Source organism: Mustela nigripes, chromosome 13 (genome assembly GCF_022355385.1).
Source record: "Mustela nigripes isolate SB6536 chromosome 13, MUSNIG.SB6536, whole genome shotgun sequence".
NCBI classification, from domain to species: Eukaryota; Metazoa; Chordata; class Mammalia; order Carnivora; family Mustelidae; genus Mustela; species Mustela nigripes.
In genome coordinates this window covers 31,501,269-31,519,766 of record NC_081569.1, presented here as the reverse complement: position 1 = coordinate 31,519,766, position 18,498 = coordinate 31,501,269, and the positions used below count along the sequence as shown (strand labels likewise).

The 18,498-nt window shown below is 42.3% G+C and overlaps 1 protein-coding gene and 1 pseudogene across 1 annotated transcript; one reads left to right on the top strand and one right to left on the bottom strand.

Moving 5' to 3' along the window:
- Positions 1–1,243: 1,243 nt before the first annotated feature.
- LOC131999274 (NADH dehydrogenase (ubiquinone) complex I, assembly factor 6-like) lies at positions 1,244–4,234 on the bottom strand (annotated as a pseudogene).
- A 519-nt stretch (positions 4,235–4,753) lies between these two features.
- TMEM202 (transmembrane protein 202) lies at positions 4,754–14,817 on the top strand. Its single transcript, XM_059372067.1, has 5 exons — positions 4,754–4,834; positions 5,054–5,309; positions 13,529–13,678; positions 14,017–14,148; positions 14,609–14,817. Exons 1-5 carry the CDS (start codon positions 4,754–4,756, stop codon positions 14,815–14,817), a joined length of 828 nt encoding a protein of 275 aa, XP_059228050.1.
- The last annotated feature ends 3,681 nt before the right edge of the window (positions 14,818–18,498 follow it).

Here is an 18,498-nt window from a genome sequence, read left to right as displayed (position 1 = left end):
TTGAAGAAGCACATTTAAATACAAAATAGGAAAAAAAATAAATACAAAACAGGAGTTTTGAAAGGATAAAATAAAATTTTGTATAACTTAAAGTTTATTCTTTTCTCTACATATACATGATCAGAGGCTACTTTTACTTAATTTTAGGCATTACATGATTAAGAAACCCAAATATCATACTATGCGCTGAGCACCATTCTAATGCTTTTCAAACATTAATTCATACAATTCTCATAACTGCCCTGGGAGGAAGGTACCATCATTCCCATTTCACATATACGAAAATTGATGTATAGGCGGCTAGATAATGGGCTCAACATCAAAGAGCTAGTAAGTAGGACTGCCAAAACTTTAATTGAGGCACAATCATAAGTGCTATTCTATTCCTATTAAAAAATCATCTATCTCAAAAGTCATTCATTATTAAATCAATCCCAAATTCCCAGGTGCCCTGGTGCATTATGGTTTTAATTTGCATTTTCATCATTACTAATAAAGTTGAGCACCGTTTTATGTTTATTAGCTGTTGTCATGTCTGGCAAAACGTCAGTTAAGGACTCCGCTCCTTTCTTGATTAGGTTGTCTCTCTCATTGATTTGCAAGTGTTCTTTATATATTCTTGCTATGAGTTTTTTGTTAGATATACATATTGAAAAGATCTTACTCCACTCTATGGATTGCCTTTTTACGTTCTCAGTGGTATCTTCTTGTGAATAGAAGTCCTCATTTTATTTTATCTTGTTTTATTTTATTAAGATTCTATTCATTTATTTGAGAGAGAGAGGGGAAGTACAAGCAGGGGAACAGCAGAGGGAGAGAGAGAAGCAGGAGCCCAATGTGGAGCTCAATCCCAGGACCCTAGGACCACGAATGGAGACGAAAGCAGACACCCAAACTGACTGAGCCACCCAGGCATCCCTAGAAGTCCTGTTAGTTTATTTATTTTTAAAGATTTTATTTATTTGAGAGAGAGAGAGAGAGAGAGAACACAAGCAGGGGGAACAGCAGACAGAGGGAGAGAGGAGCAGACTCCCCACTGAGCAGGGAGCTTGAAGTGGGGCTTAATCCCAGGACCCTGAAATCATGACCTGAACCACAGTCAGCTGCTTAATGACTGACCCACACAGGTGCTGCATAGAAGTCCTGTTTAAAAACAATTCTTGACCCACTGCAAGGTCACAAACATATTACTCTGTTTTCTTCTAACCAAACTGGGTTTGGTTACCAATGCCATGAAATTATTTTAAGTTCTTTTTCTTCATGACTGAATATACAAATAATGGAAGTAATGGAAGCATTCTTTTGGAAAGATGGTTGGAATATGTAAAAATTTATTTGTTGGATTTTCTTTAAGTAGTCCTCCAGAGCAACTTGAAGAAAAGCAGGAAATGCTTTCACAAGAACACTTTTGCAGAAGGGCCTAGCATGCTTTAAGCGCCAGCATGCTGGCCTAGCAATGACACAAATATTTCATCCCTCACATTTATATCTTGGTTCTTCTATAGAAAATCCTCTTGTGAAACACCATGTATTGTATTTGTCAAGCATACAAATATCTAAGGGAAGGAACACCCCTCTCCTTCTACCACGATAGGGTGTTGCTCTCAAACATGTGACAATGCCCTGTGCTTTTCCCATGTGACTTGTGGCATGAGCTGTATGAAGTTCCTTTTTACCCAGTAGTTCTAGTGTTAAATGAAGAGGAGAGGTCTGCGCGTTTTCAGCATAGTTTTTCAGTTCCTGGTGTTATGATAGACTTTGTCATCCAAATTTTGTCTCTTTACCAGTGATTGTCATAAGCCGTATTTTAGTCAGAGTGTATCTTTTGATGGCAGTTTCCCAGCTGCTTTTTTTCTCAGTCCCCTATGGTGGGAGCCTGGCTTTTCATTCCCTCTGGGGCTCTGCGAGGTCAGTCTGGGGCCCAGATGTGGGGCTTGCCTCCTCTGGTGTCTCCCCTAGTTCACGGGCCACCGGCTGCTGTGGTGGAATGTTACAAGATATACCATCCACATTTTTTTTTCAAAACTGCATTCACATCAGTCTAATTGTTTTCTCAGAGACTGAGTCCTTAACCAGCCTGAGCCAGTTCCACATTGAAGGGCCTCAATGCAAGAGCAGAGCTCCAGGATTCTGCAGGGAGGGGCTGGGAGCATAAAGATCCCCTATAATCTGGTTTCTGCAGCTCCATATTGTGTCAGATTGGCAGTAGACGCTTCTCCTGGACCCGACAGGCTCCAGGTCAGTGGCTGCTGCACAGGCTGGGGACCCCAAACTGCCTTTTAAAGTGGGGAAATGGCAGGATACACAGCCCCCAGTAATGCATAAATGCTTGTTTTGTCATATGCATATAGGCCCTAGTAAGTTCCTGGTTGGCCAGAGCATCCAACCTTTCAGTAGGCCCTAGAGTCCAGTGGTGCCTGACCTGTTCTTTCAATAGCTGAGAATTGCATCATTTACCAATCAGACACTGGTCACAAAATGACCTGTTATCCCCCATTACATCAATATCCTCTCTTCAGTAATGTTCTGGTTTAGGGTGACATGTTTTATCCATCAACATTAGAATTTCATCTGTCTTGGGATGGCCTGTTCCAAGGTCATGCTCCAGCAAACTTGGAAAGACAATTAAAAAAAAAAATGAGTGTGGCTGGCTCAGTTGGGGCAGCATGTGACTCTTGATCGCAAGATGTAGAGAATACTAAAAAAATTAAAAATAATAGTATTTACTGAGCACATATTAAGGCGCTGTGCTAAGAGCTTTGTGCATATTATCTCATTGAATCATCACAGAATTCTATGAGGCAGGAATGATTATTAACCCGGTTTTAGAGAAGAAGAAACTGATGTTCAGTGAGGTTAAGGAAATTGCCCCAAGGGATCTAGCCAGTGAGTGCTGGAACTAAGTAAGTGCTAGAATGGGGACTGAAATGCAGGCCTGCATATTCGATGCCTATGTCTAGCTCCCTAGGCATGCGTTTGCAGCTCATAGTCATGCCTTGCAAGCCAGTTTGCTGCAGATGGAAAAGTCTTTCCTATAATCAAGCCAGTAGTGCTAGCATATCACGTTAATTGAAACATCACAATGTAATTGGACTTTTTATGATCTAGCTCTGGCCTCTATCTGCAGCCCTCAACTCTCCCCTTGGAGTTTGTACGTAGTAGAACCAGTGCTTCTAGTGCCCCGAGAACCTCATGCTGTCCATGGCTTCCTGCCTTGAGACATACTATTCTCCTCACCTCAAATGTCCCGTCACCTCAGTTACCTGGAAAATTGCTTTGAAATCTAGCTAATACCTCTTCCAGTAAACCCTCCCTAATTTTCCTCTGGCAATGTTAACCATGCTGTCCTGTGTACCAACCTCTATCTTTTATATAAAAATATATTGTGGGGTGCTCAGTCGGTCAAGCATCTGCCTTCAGCTCAGGTCATGATCCCAAGGTCCTGAGATCGAATTCCACATCAGGCTCTCCCTGCTCAAGCAGGGGGAGCCTGCTTCTCCTTCTACCCTTCTCCCCTGCTTGTGATCTCCCTCTCTCCTTCTCTCAAATAAATAAATTTCATATATATACACATATATATGTATATACATATATATATGTATATATATGTATATATATATGTTGCTCATTCATTCCTATTCTTTTCTTTTCAGGCATTGGGTTAAGTACCGGGAATCAGAGAGTCAAATGACACTTTTGGAGAAAGAGGACTTCATGCTAAAGCATGGACATAAGCAAGCTAAGTGCCAGTTGTCCCCCACAGCTGACATAAAGTATAGGTTTCGACAGGTTGGGGCGGGCGAGAAGGCATGCTAGGAGAAAAGTGTGATGGGGCATTCTGATTCAGCCCAAATTTAGGACTCAGAATTTATCTGCTCATGGAAAACAAGAGCTGGCAGTGCAGCTGGGCATTTATTTGAATAAATGTCCAGGATGGGGAACAGGATGGCGTCTGTTCAGCATCTTGGAGTAATTTTGAGCCCTTGTGGGAGGAGGAGTTAGGACCAACGCTGAGAGAGTTGTTTGAAAAGAAGACTTTGAGCTCCTCTGGAAGCAGGGCAAGGCCATTCTCCTTGCTTTCACACAGAGCCCAAGCCTGAAGCAGGATTGTGAATGGTAGCTTTCAGCACACTGGCGGGTAGCCCCCTGCGCTGGGGAGACTGGCATTTTCACAGTGGGCCCTGTCAGCACTGGCAGCGGCAGGCAGGGGTGTAACGCCCTTCAATGGCTTCATGAGTAGAGGGCATTGAAGAATGGGAACTGGAGCAAGAAAGGAAGAAAAGGCTGGATGCTGAATGCCCAGCCATGGCTGACCCACTGGCTTCTGAACCTACGGAGACACACCAGCGGCCTTCCACTTAGCAGAGGGGCAAGAGTGTGAACGCCATCGAGGCTACCCATAATCTTGAATTCTAACCCCATACTACTGAGTCCTAAAGACATCTGAGTTAACATCTTTATTTGCTATTAGGAAGCTGTGCCTCATTCATCTTTCTGGTTCAGGTCCTAGCACAAATCCTGACACACAGTAACTGCCAACAGAATATTTATGGATTTATTTAATGAAGGAGCTAAAAGGGGTCAGAAAAGGGAGGGTGGGGCCCATCAGATACACAGGCACCTGATTAACATGGGATCATTTGTTCCTGATCCAGTCCGACCCAGAATGCAAAACAGACATGGAATCTGCCCGCGCGTGTGGGAGGGGCGGAGGCAAGTTCCGTGGCAGTTAGAAAGCAAGCTGGCTGCCAAGATGGAGAAGAGGCAAAATTTAGTCTTGACCTTCCATAATCCCAAGGCTCCCAAAATTCAGGGGAACCGGAAATACCAAAGGGTGAGGAGGTACCTAATTGTAGGTCAGACGGGAGGAAGAGGACTTACTTAAAGGCGGGCCTAGACGGAGTGTCCTAAAGATAGAGAAAAGATCACCCTGGGTAGGGAGAGACATCCACAGATCAAACCCACATGGGGATCCTTAAGGGAGAGATGAGTTGGAGACCCTGGGGATCAAGGGTGATCTTTTTGGTAGGCAATATTTCCCTCATCCTTATAGCCTACCCTCCCCGTCAGCAAACATCTGAATGTCACGATGCCACCCCAGAGGCGGCAGCAGCATGTGGATCAGACACACATCTACATCCGAATGTTCTGTGGCAGCCTGTGTGGTTTTGGTCTCCTAATGTTGATCTGCTCAACCCCACTGAGCTGGGTGCAATTCCTGGTGATCAAGAATGGCTTTGAGCTCTACGCAGGACTCTGGATCTCATGCAGCCATGAACTGTGCTGGAGCGGCACACCCAAACCACCCTGTGAGTGCCACCGAACCAGGCCCCACAGTTCCCAGAGCTTTCAGCCATGTTGGCTCTTCGTCTCTCCTCCTTCAAGATCTCTTTACCCTCACCTCTTTGAGTTCAAGACCGGTCTCAGGCAAATTGTGAATGTAGCCATGCTTTTCCTAGGTGTTCTCAGTGTACCCTTTCTCCCTCTGACTCCTGGTTGCTTCCTCTCCCAGCTTAGTAGCTGATACTCTCTTTAGTCTCTGGGAAGAACTCTCTGGGCCTTTATAAGCTGTCACTGCGAAGCAATGTGGTGAGTATTCTAATGTGGTTGTAGAAATACAAGTAATTGATCAGAATTGGGAAACAAAGTGAAATGTCTCAGCCTCCATCAGATTTAACTTTTAAAAATTTTTTCTTTTGGGGCACCTGGGTGGCTCAGTGGTTTAAGCCTCTGCCTTCAGCTCAGGTCATGATCTCAGGGTCCTGGGATCGAGCTCCACATCGGGCTCTCTTCTCAGCGGGGAGCCTGCTTCCCTCTCTCTCTCTCTGCCTGCCTTCAGCCTACTTGTGATCTCTCTCTGTCTATCAAATAAATAGATAAAAATCTTTAAAAATTTTTGGGCGCCTGGGTGGCTCAGTGGGTTAAGCCGCTGCTTTCGGCTCAGGTCATGATCTCAGAGTCCTGGGATCGAGTCCCGCATCAGGCTCTCAGCAGGGAGCCTGCTTCCCTCTCTCTCTCTCTCTGCCTGCCTCTCCATCTACTTGTGATTTCTCTCTGTCAAATAAAAAAAAAAATCTTTAAAAATTTTTTTTTCTTTAAGATTTTATTTATTTGAGAGAGAGAGTATGAGAGAGAGAGCACACAAGTAGGGGGAAGGAGAAGCAGACTCACCACTGAGCATGGAGCCCCATGTGGGGCTCAATCCTAGAATCCTGAGATCAATGACCTGAGGTGAAGGCAGATTCTTCACCGACTGAGCCACCTAGGCGCCCCAGATTTAACTTCTAAGGTCAATTTGTTCTTCTGCTAACAGTAGAAGGGAATACAAATGCATGTCAAATATGCAGTATAACAAATGCTAGCTATTTAAAACAAGTTATTAACGTCAAATTTTATGTGAATTTAGGTAAATCTAAAAATGCAATACAAGGGGTGCCTGGGTGGCTCATGGGTTAAAGCCTCTGCCTTCGGCTCAGGTCATGATCCCAGGGTCCTGGGATCGAGCCCCACATCATGCTCTCTGCTCTCCAGGGAGCCTGCTTCCTCCTCTCTCTCTCTTTCTCTCTCTCTCTCTGTCTGCCTCTCTGCCTACTTGTGATCTCTGTCTGTCAAATAAATAAATAAATAATTTTTTAAAAAATGCAATACAAAACATTTAAAAGTAAGTTTATAGGTCCAGAAGATACTATATGCATGAGGTTTTTATTTTATTTTATTTATTTATTTGACAGAGAGAGACGGAACACAGGCAGGGAGAGTGAGAGAGGGAGAAGCAGACTTCCCACTGAGCAGGGAGCCCGATGTGAGGCTCGATCCCAGGAACCTGGGATCATGACATGAGCTGAAGGCAGATGCTTAACAACTGAGCCACCTAGGCGTCCCTCTAAGTTTTTAAATCAGAACCAAAACTTAGAGGAAAGACATAACTACACTAAACAGTTTCCCCATCATCCTCAAAAAATACATTTACACAGAGAAACAGGTATTGTGAAAGAAAACATGCATGAAAGAAGCATTTATGTTTCCTTGTCAGACAAGCAGGGGCCCCAGATGCTGGAGGTGGGGTTGGGCGTTGCACTTAGGCTCCACCCTGAGCTAGAGCATCAACGCTATGTGGAGCTAAGGAGCAAGATCTTGAGATGAAACTAAAATCAAAGGCAAGCAGATAATTCAATTGCATTCTTCAGCTTCATAGAAAAACTAGGGAAAATATTTGCAACAAATATGAAAGATAAAAGGCTAAATGTTATTGATATTTAAAAAAACACATTATTAATAAAAAGGTGAATACCCCCAATAAATAAATTCTTAATAAACAGTTCACAGAACAGACACTAAAAATGTCTAATAAACATAGGAAAAATCATTTAACCTTAATCGATCATTAAAGAAAGGCAAATCAAATGAACAATGAGATAGGATTTTTTAAACATGACATTAGCAGAGATTTTTAAATGATACACAATACTGAGGACCATAAGTGGGTATAACCAAAGCAATATGATTATGTGTATCCAGAGGTTTACACTCACGAATTCCATTTCTAGAGAAATTCTAGGAATTCATGAGTGTAAGATACAGGCATAAAAGGAGTAGAAGATATAGACATAAAAATTGAGCTGCAATCATATGTATGTAATTGTGCCCAGGCTAAAACTCAGGACTTGAGATTATTATTTTAATGTTTAATGAGTCAGAATCTTGGAATTTGGGGGCATCTGGGTGGCTCAGCCAGTTAAGCAACTGCCCTTTGACTCAGGTCATGATTCCATGGTCCTGGGGTTGAGCCCCACATCAGGCCCCTTGCTCAGCAGGGAGCCTGCTGCTCCCCTACCTGCCACTCCCCCTGCATGTGCTTGTTTTCTCTCTCTCTCTCTCTCTCTCTCTCTCTCTCTCTCTTTCTCTGTCAAATAAATAAAATCTTTTTAAAAAATCTTGGAATTTGCCACAACAGCAAATAGTTTATTTCTTGCAGCCTGGAATTCACCTGAGTCCAACTGTTAATGATTTAGAGAAGGTCAACTGAGTCCTTTAAGTACACAATTATAAGTCAAGTATCTACCCTATTTCCAATGTTCACTAGTCCCAATTCTAAGTAAGTAGTCTGCAATACAGAGCTCATAATGAATTCCCCAAATGTAATGGGTATGTCTAGGTCTCATCAACCTGTGACAATATATTATCATTGCCCCAAACATTATTATCCAAATTCGAGAACTTTGAATTTTTACCTACTGACAGTGAGAATTTAGCCCCCTTTATTATGGTAAACCTGTCATTTCTGAGTTTCATGGGGACTCTCTCAGGTGTTCTCAGGAATATGTGTGCTCCTGGTCTTGTGTCCCACTGTGGCTCTGGCTCTGACTTGACCTGGTTCTAGATGACTGATGGCTTCTCTGCTGTAGTTGCTAATGGAATGGGAAAGGGGTGGGGAGTAGTAGACACCATTATTCACTTTTATTCCTAAGTCTCAAGTGTGGAACAGACCCTTCTCTTAACTCTCCTATAGCACAGGTGAGATCAGACCGTGGCGTAAAGGAATGTTTTGGCGCAGAGGGTAACTTGAACCATCTGGAGGACTGTAGGGAAGCAGGGTAGGTCTTTTAGTCAAAGCACTGGGGCCTCCAGAGCCAGGGCCTGGGAACCACTGCACATGAGACACAGCCAAGCTGGGTGGGGATGCTTGATTCTGACACTCCAATGGGGTTACCAGGGAACCTGAATCCTCAGCCAGTTTCACAGCCTCCTCTCCATGGTGCTGGTCCCCATCCACGACTTTTTTCATTCCCAAACCACCTTCTTTTCCTTGAGTCTGGGGAGGTTTTGTCTCACCTTTGTGTGGTTGGAATGAAGGTGTGATGTCAACAGCGTGGAGGTTATATTTGGCTAAATAAATGGGTCAATTCCTCAGCAGTACCTTCTTTATCCATATCCACACCCCACCTCCACTTACTCAGTCTTAGCTCCTTCATGTTAAAAGGATCCTGACTCTTTCGGAGCACTACCTCCCTATCCTGGCTTTGATTTTTGCTGAAGGACTTAGGATGCAGTGAGAGGAATCCCACCCCCCAAATCTCTTTTATACAGCGGAGTGCCAGGTGCTTGGCCTTTCCTATGGCTGGCTTCTCTCCTATGCTTCTTCCTTCTCATGTCATCTTGGCTTCCTCCACTGATTCCTTCCAGAGTGTCAACACCTATAAAGGAAAAGAGCATCTAGTGTTAACGAAGCTTATTTGTTAGAGCAAGAGCAAGGTGATGTATAGCCCTGCCCCTCTCACCTTCCAGAACCTCCAGGACAAAGTTTTACTTTCATAACAGTAGGAGATCCTGCCCACCAGTTACAAACCGCCAAATGGTGAGTGTTCTCAGTTCGCTGAGAATCGTTACTGGTTTCTGGTAGGGTCGTATTCCTTCCAGTAGCTTTTATGTCCTACCTGATGGTGCTCTGAAGTACAGAATCACTGACTGTGATGACCCTGAGGGCCCTACCGAGGACCTTAGTAAGCTTTTCAAACATTCAGATTTCTTCCTCTCCAAATTGAAATTGACATCCCCTTTCTTCCCAAGGCGTTAGCTTCATTGCCTTCAGTAAACTGGGATGTTTGCCTTGCTTTTTCTGCACCCAAGTTCGCATCCAAGAATATGACTAAGGAAATCTTCAGAAATGTTTGGATACAGATGACCTAGGTGGGTGTTTCTTATATCTAGGACACTTCTCTTTCACTGGACCAAAGCGTCTTATCAAAAAGTAGTGCCTTTTATAACTTAGGTCCTAAGATCTTTGAAACTTTGTCAAGTAAGCTGCTGTAAAAACTGATGTTTAAAAGCTGGTGGCTTTTGGTCTTAGAGGAGATGGAGGCTCAAACTCAGCTCTAGGATGTTTCTTTTATTTTGCTCAGTGAATTTAAAAAAAAAAACTATGAAGTTAAACAAATACACCCATTTTATATAATGGAGCCAAGTGTTTAGTTTGGTCAGATAATTAGTTTTGTATGATTATAACTAGTTGACTTGCTTCCTTGGGAAGTGAGACTATTCTATGATGTAACTCTTCAGTTGTTCCTTTGGGGGTGTGAGTGATCTTGTTTATGTAGTTTCAGGAGATGAGGATCTAAGAGAAGATTGTAAGAACATGAAGGCAAGTCTTCCCCTCATTGATGGAAGAAAGACTAGACTGTAACATGTCTTAGGACTTGGACTAGGTATCTTAGTACACTTTCATGTTGTTATTTCACTTGTACTAGCATAAGCTACAGAGTGAACCTATTTATGAAGATTCGGAAGAATCTCATAGATTCCCAAAGGCAGGAAGTTTGTTGTCCCTTAGGAGATTCCAGAAGAGACTGGGATCTCACGAAGAAAAATCAAGCCTACCACTCAGTCTCTTTAGAGATGCTTTGACGCTCATCTTTGTTTATGCTTTGCTTTATCACTACAGCTCAGTTTTTCCTGTTTACTAGTATGCAAATGCACAAAAAGTGATATCGCTGTTTCAGTGGCAATGTATCTATCTTCTTTTTTTTTTTTTTAAAGATTTTATTTATTTATTTGACAGAGAGAGATCATAAGTAGGCAGAGAGGCAGGCAGAGAGAGAGAGGAGGAAGCAGGCTCCCTGCTGAGCAGAGAGCCCGATGCGGGACTCGATCCCAGGACCCTGAGATCATGACCTGAGCCGAAGGCAGTGGCTTAACCCACTGAGCCACCCAGGCGCCCTGTATCTATCTTCTTGGTTCAAGAAAGCAAAGTTCTATATATGAGTAAAGTGGCATCAATCAGTCTCAAATCCAAATTCCCAAGCATAAGAATAAAATTAATCCAACATAGGTCAGAGTTCCTTCCTTTTTCCAATTAGCTATGGTTGGGGGACTGCAGGCAAAGGGCCAGGGCTATAGGCAAGGGCTTCTAGGTCCTGTGGGGGACTGTGGGCTAAATACCAGGAATGATGCCTATCACACTGGGCTTCATGCAGCTAAAAGCAGGCTGATGGTTCTGACTGGCTACATATCTTGCTAATTCTGTGTGACCCAGGTTTCAGGAAATGCGTTGCTCTTGGGTTATCATTTTTTAAAAAGATTTTATTTATTTATCTGACAGAGATAGAGAACACAAGTAGGCAGAGCAGCAGGCAGAAGGTGAGGGAGAAGGAGGCTCTCCGCTAAGCAGGGACCCTGATGCAGGGCTCAATCCCAGGACCCTGAGATCATGACTGAAGGCAGATGCTTAAATGACTGACCCACCCAGACACCCCGAGTTATCTTGTTTTAATGTGGCTAACTTGTTTTGGCCACAGAACAACTCACCTCTGTGGGTAGGCATGTGGTTTCCCTTCATTGACTTTAAAATTATCAATGATGTTAGTAAGGGGTGAGTTCTAGAAAAGAAAATGAGACTTAAGAGGCAGATCTTAATCTGGGATAAGCTTTAATATATTTTCTTCTCTCTTGGTTAGTTGGAAGCTGAACTAGGATTCTCAGGCATAGAAGTCCTTAGAGAATTTTCGGTGGTAGAGACGAGCTGGCCCCTGCTACCTTGAGACAGGAATGAAGCTAGACAAGGAGGCACCTTCTAAAGGATATTGAAGAGATTGTTGGATCTGTAGCATCTCAGAAGAGCTTTATTTACTTGCAATTGTGTGTTATCCTTTATTTCTTTTTTAAAAGGCTTTTATTTAAATTACAGATAGTTAACATACGGTGTTATATTAGTTTCAGGTGTCCAATATGGTGATTCAACACCTCCCTACAGCACCCAGCGTTTATCACAACACGTACCCTCCTTAGTCCCCATCACCTATTTCACCATCCCCCACCCCCAATCACCTCCCCTCTGGTAACCATCAGTTTGTGTTCTAGAGTTAAGAGTCTGTTTCTTGGTTTGCCCCCCTCTCTCTTTTTTCTCTTTGCTCATTTGTTTTGTTTCCTCCATTCTATATATGAGTGAAATCATGTGGTATTTGTCTTTTCTCTGACTTATTTCACTTAGCATTATACTTTCTAGATTCATCCATGTCATTGCAGATGGCAAGATTTCATTGTTTTTTTATGGCTGACTGATAGTCCACAACAGATGGATGTAGCAACACAGATATAGATATGTAGACACAATAGAGATATGGATAGATGTGTGTATATATCTATATATCTAGATCACATCTTCTTTATCCATTCATCAATCAATGGACATAGGCTGTTTCCATAATTTGGCTATTGGTAGATAATGCTATAAACATTGGGGTGCATGTATCTTAAAAAATTGCTGTGGAAGTCAAGGGAAGGATCTGTTTCATATTAGGGAGGTTGTAGCAAAAAGTAATTTTGGGCATGCCCCTTCTTCTCTCTTACCAACATCTGGTCTGCAGAAAGCAGAGATCTTGAGCCAGGAGGTGAGGGAAGAAGTGTTATGGTGCTTGGGTAAGGGCTTTGGAGCTAAAGACCTTTTTAGCAGACCTCTCTCTGAGCAACTGCAAGGAAGGGTCTTGAGGAACTCTCAGGGGAAAAAGAAAAAAGCAAATAGAAGATATTTTTAGGATGTTAAATTCCTGCAATGCAGTAAATTCAAGCTTGAAATTATTACAGTATAGGAGTTTAAGTAAATAGGACTTCATTTTGTAGTCATCGGCTGACAAGGCACATGCAAGTCAGATATATTTAAAAGAGAAAAAACAAATAGAAATGAACTACAAGTTCAACAATGGTTAAATAATTAAGTGAAACATGTTAATATGATAAATTAAATAAAATTAAAAATGATGTTAACAACAGGTGATTTGGGGGGAAAATCTTACCTAAGAATCTTAAGGAAAAAAAAATCACTTGATTTTTAGTATCGTATCCACTATGTACAGAGGATAGAAAAATACTGGGAAAAAATATATAAAATGCTAATAGTAGCTGCCCTTAGTAGTGGGATTGTAGCTGTTTTTCTTCCTGCTTCTTGGTATTTTTCAGCCTTTCCAATGCTTATATTGAACACGTATTACTTTTAGAATTAGAATTAGGAATAAGAAAATGTTTTAATCTATGCCGTGATGTTAGAGTCACATCTCTTTGGAACTAGTTTACAGGGGCGCCTGGGTGGCTCAGTGGGTTAAGCCTCCACCTTCGGCTCAGGTCATGATCTCGGGGTCCTGGGATTGAGCCCCGCATCAGGCTCTCTGCTCTGTGGGGAGCCTGCTTCCCCCTCTTTCTCTGCCTACTTGTGATCACTCTCTCTGTCAAACAAGTGAATAAAATCTTTAAAAAAAAAAAAAAAGCTAGTTTACATCTAAGTTAAATGGGTTCATGCAACCAGAACTACTTGTATATCATCTTCGGCTCTACGATAAAGGCTTTACCTTCACAGGAAATAATCATAGTTATCAATGAAAAACTGGGAAATAAAATCCTTACTTTGCCCTCGTTGCCACATGGAGAACTCTGCTTCATCCTCCTTAGTCCTCACACCCTTCTCTAAGCCTCTGCCTGGTTTTCTTAAGAGAGGTTCCCAGCTGGACTAACCAAGCCTTCCCTTTCTCCTCCTCCTTGGCAGATTACCTTCAAATTTCCAGGGCTTTCTTCCTCATCTCTCTCTTCTCCATAGTCGTTGCCCTTGCCTGGCTCATCAGCTCTTGCCTGCCCAGAAGAGGAGGCTTAATCACCAACTTGGATCTGAAGGTCTCCATGCTCAGCTTCATTGCAGGTACAGACCTAGATTGGCAAGGTAATACTAGGGTGAAAATGTCAAACAAACCAAGTTTCCTGGTGGGGCTTTCCTCCTCTTTTTCTTGTCCCTTTCCTCTTCTTTAGTCTCATACCCAGTTGCCAGTTACCTGCCCTGTTTTACTATATAAAACACACCGCAAGCTGACTTAGCCCAAGGGAGAGGTAGAAGCCCCTTTCTCTTTCGCATCTTGGTCAATCCTTAAGTTTAAATTCTGCCATACATATGGCATCTGGAAGCAGAAGGAGAGTTGGGGGTGATGGTCAAGGCAGACTAAAGACACTGATGCATTGTGACATCTTTTCTTCTGGTCCTAGCCATCTCCCTGCTCCTCTGCCTCGTCCTATTTCTGGCACAGGTTCACTGGCATGCTAAGGATGCCTTGGAGCCTGATTTCCTATGGGCCTATCATATTAATTGGTGGAGTGACTTCTTATACACGTTTTCTGGTGAGTCATTCCCCTGCCTAATGCAAGAAGGATGGAAGAGGAAGTCCCTTCCTGAAAGGGAGGTAGAGTCTGGGAGAAATAGAAGCACTGACTGTTCCTATTTAGAACATTCATACATGGAGAAGCAGCATGATATGGTGAGGAAATCATGGATTTTGGAGTCTGGAAACCTAGATTTAGCAACCTGTTCTACCATTAACTAAGGCATGCACAGGTTGAGCAACTTGCCTGAGATTTTACAGAAAGTTGTGGAACTATCAACTATCATTGAATCCAGGAGGTTCAAGCTTTGTCTTTACAATGTAAGAAATACTGTATTGCAATGAGAGCACAGGAGGATAAAGAAACTGCTGAGGGAGAGGGGGGTTGGCTTTTAGAACTGAGGAAAGCATGAGTAAGAATTTTAAAAGTCAAAAGACTATCTCTGTTTTGAAACTCACCTCAAATTCTTCTCCTCTAGGGATCATCTCCTTCCTCAACCACATAACTTTCAGACTTCCTTCCCTTGATCGAAATGTCAGTGCAGTTCCCAAAGAGCAGTCAAGGCTGGGGGTTGGCCCAGTGACTACAGTAGTACCTGATGAAGATGAAAGTTTAAGGTCTGATATGGAATCTACAATTGAGGAAGAGAAAACAACCCCAGAATCAGAGTCAGAACAGTCATGGTGATAGGAAAACCCAACTACTACTTGTCTTAAAAACGGAGGAGAGGCTGAACTGGCAATGATGGTGCAGATTCTAGGAAACTCTCCTAATATCATGTCCACGTTACTGAAGGAGAAAGCATTAAACCTGCTGAAATGTGTTTTGTGTGCACTGGATCTAAAATATATATATTATAGTCATAAAGAAAATAATAGAAGTTTACTTAAGAAAAAATTTCTAAGAGAATACAGCAGTGATTAGGATCCTGAAGGAAAGAAACTAGCAGTGATTAGGATCCTGAAGAAAGAAACTAGCAGTGATTAGGATCCTGAAGAAAGAAACTAGTGTGTAGATCAGAGATCTTTTTTGGGCATCAGGGATCTTACAGACCAGAATGATTCATGAAGAAAGATGCCACCTAATTATACTTGAAATTTTCTTTTTGTGTGTGGCCTTGAGCACACTCAGGGTGGAGACATTTAGTTAATATTGTTGAATCTGAATTGCAAACAATGGAATGAATACCGGTGGAGATAATACCTACCATCCAAAGAAGCTGAAGGGTGCTTGAGTAGGGGGTAGGCTCTGGGGAATCCGTGAGATCCATTTCCTATGAGGATTGGTAATTTGAAACCCTTACAGTCTTATTACATGAACCCACTGCTTCTCCCTAGGTAGGAAAAGATCTTAACCAGACCCCCCACAAGCTCTCTGAAATTCTACACAGAATTTATGTATGCACTTTTCTGTGAAGAAAGCCACAGACTCCATCAGATTCTTCATAGGCCTGTGACTCTTTCGATTCCTTGGGCATCAATTTTGTTTTAATGAGCCAGATGATGCTGAAGGACTCTCTTCAGCCTACATATATATGTGAACCAAGTTGAAAGATTTTTTTTCCCCCATGTTTTATATACCCTGTAAAACTAAGTGAGGGGGGCTGCCAATGATTTCAGGCCACTGCGTAAGTCTTTGGATGGTTAAAGATCCTTTTCAAACCCAAACCAGATTCCATGCAGAAAGTCTCTGACATTAATTTTGTCCTTTATTCCTTTAGAAGCTATTATTATGACTCTACTGGTTCAGGTTCCATACTTCTCCTCCCCAAATCTGGCAATGGAATGGACTAAAACGCCCAGTTTCACCCCTTGCCACTCTTAAAGATAAGCTTTTGGGTCCTTTTGGTTTAATTTAGAGATTTATTGGTAACCTTTGTAGAAAACAAACATAGCAGACATGGAGCAATTACGTAGTTCTTTTTTTGTTTGCTTGTTTTTTAAAGAGAATTTTACTTAAGTGGTTCTTACAATTGATGTAGTTTTTGTAATCCTGGTCCCTGATCAGGAATACACAAACATTTCTACATGGCAACCGAAAGCCCATTAAATTAAATTTTTTAAAAGATTTTATTTAGAGGGGCGCCTGGGTGGCTCAGTGGGTTAAAGCCTCTGCCTTCGGCTCAGGTCATGATCCCAGGGTCCTGGGATCAAGTCCCACATTGGGCTCTCTGCTTGGTGGGGAGCCTGCTTCTTCCTCTCTCTCTGCCTGCCTCTCTGCCTACTTGTGATCTCTGTCTGTCAAATAAATAAATAAAATCTTTTTAGAAAAGATTTTATTTACATATTAATTTGAGAGAGAGAGAGAGAGAGCATGGTGGGGAGGGGCAGGCTCCCCACTGAGCGGGGAGCCCAATGCGGTACTCAATCCTAGGACCCTGGGATCATGACCTGAGCCAAAGGCAGACACTTAGCCGACTGAGCCACCCAGGCGCCCTAAATTAATATTTTAGCTTTTATTCATAAGGATAAGAGTTTAGCAGCACATGCATGTGTGCACCCTCCTTAGAGACACACATGCAAATACATATATACTGGCACTGCACTTTGACCCTGTCTTAGAAAACTCTTTCTCCATGTTGGCTCCTCTTCCTAGCAGGTGACCTTAGTTACAGCAAAATGACCTGTGTCTCCTTACTTCAAGGGGCCTCATTTCAGAGGCTCCTCAGGCAATTCCAGAGCCTTTGCAAAACATATATCTTTTGAAGTCCAGCTCCCCTTCCTCCCAAACCCCCATTCACTAAGTATACCCCACACATTGACTGATGAAGAGTTTATTAAGGTCACAAGCTTTGTTTATAATTCAGTTTGAATACTTTACTTGTAGGACTAAACTGACAAGAGAGCTAAGTGTTCATGACTCTCTAGGAGATGGAAGTCTTAAGTGGGATGAGAAGAAGGAAGTAGGTCTGAGAGTGGAAGATGCTAGATTATAAGAAGATAAGCATAGGGGTACCTGGGTGGCTCGGTTGGTTAAGCGACTGCTTTCAGCTCTGGTCATGATCCTGGGGTCCTGGAAGTAAGCCCCGTGTCAGTCTCCTGCTCCTTGGGGAACCTCCTTCTCCCTCTGTCTGCTGCTCCCCTTGCTTGTGCTCTCTCTCTCCCTCTTTCAAATAAACAAATAAATAAATGTTCTTTAGAAAGAAAGAAAGGAAGAAAGAAAGAAACCTCTTTTTAAAAAATAAAAAGAAGAGGAAGAAGAAGGAGGAGGAGGAGGAGGACAACGAGGAGGAGAAAGTAACCATAAAGTCTGTGACTTTTAGCAGGGAATGGGTAGTAATTGTAACTAAGCTTTCTAATTTGCAAGATCATTATCTTATAAGAAAGAGACAACCTTTCATTGCTCCTTTAGAAGCTGAATGCTCTATTTTCTTCTTTCTCTCTTTGCTTGTAGAGAATTCCTTTAAAAGCTTAGTTGAGTTTCCAGTAAGGTAGCTCAGTAAATCACCCTTCTGATATCTTCCCTCTACTAGAAACACATTGCATGATAGAAAAAGTGGAGGGGAGAGGGAAAGGGGGTGGGAAAGGGAGGCAGGGGGTGGGAGAAGAAAGGAGGGAGAGAGATGAGAGATTGAGAAGTGTAGTCCGGTTAAAACAAGACAAGCATTTTCACAAACCAGAAAAATGACCCAAACACAAGCCTGTGATTTGACTTAAGCCATGGATTTAATGGGCTCTAAGTCCTAAAGCTAGCGGAAGTGAACAGGAAGATAGCTCCTGTAGAGCGAAAAGAGTTAAAGTACATCTCAAGACATGGACTAGAGGTAAGTTTACCATTCTAGCTCAAACTTGGGACTTATGGAAAGCCACCAAGCCCTGACCGGGGCTGTAGCTTACTTGGAACCACATCTTTGAAGAGGTAAAAGGACACAACCACAATCTTGCTTAACCAAGAAACCCATTGTTTCATAACCAGGTGTGTGATATTCCCTGACAACATAGCAGAACAGGAAATCTGAAATACCATATTATGAGAACTGATTCTGGACTGGGGCACTTGGCTAAAGTAAGGAAACCCCAACACCATTCAATTGAATGAGCATAAAGGGAGAGGAAAAAAAGAAAGGAAAAAGGCAACAAAAAAATTTGTGTGCTTGCAAATAGGAATTCCAAACATGTAAAGAACTATTAAGAAAAAAATTCAAAGTCAACAATCAAAATATTAATTCATTTCAGATTAATTTGCAGTATAGTATGATAGAGGCTTTAAGTATTCTTAGGATACATAAAGAAATATATGACAGAATCATAGATTACAAAAAAAAAAAAGACTCCAAACTATGAAACAAAAATATATGGAAATAAAACAAGAACAGTTTCAGGGTGCCTGGGTGGCTCAGTGGGTTAAGCCTCTATCTTCAGCTCAGGT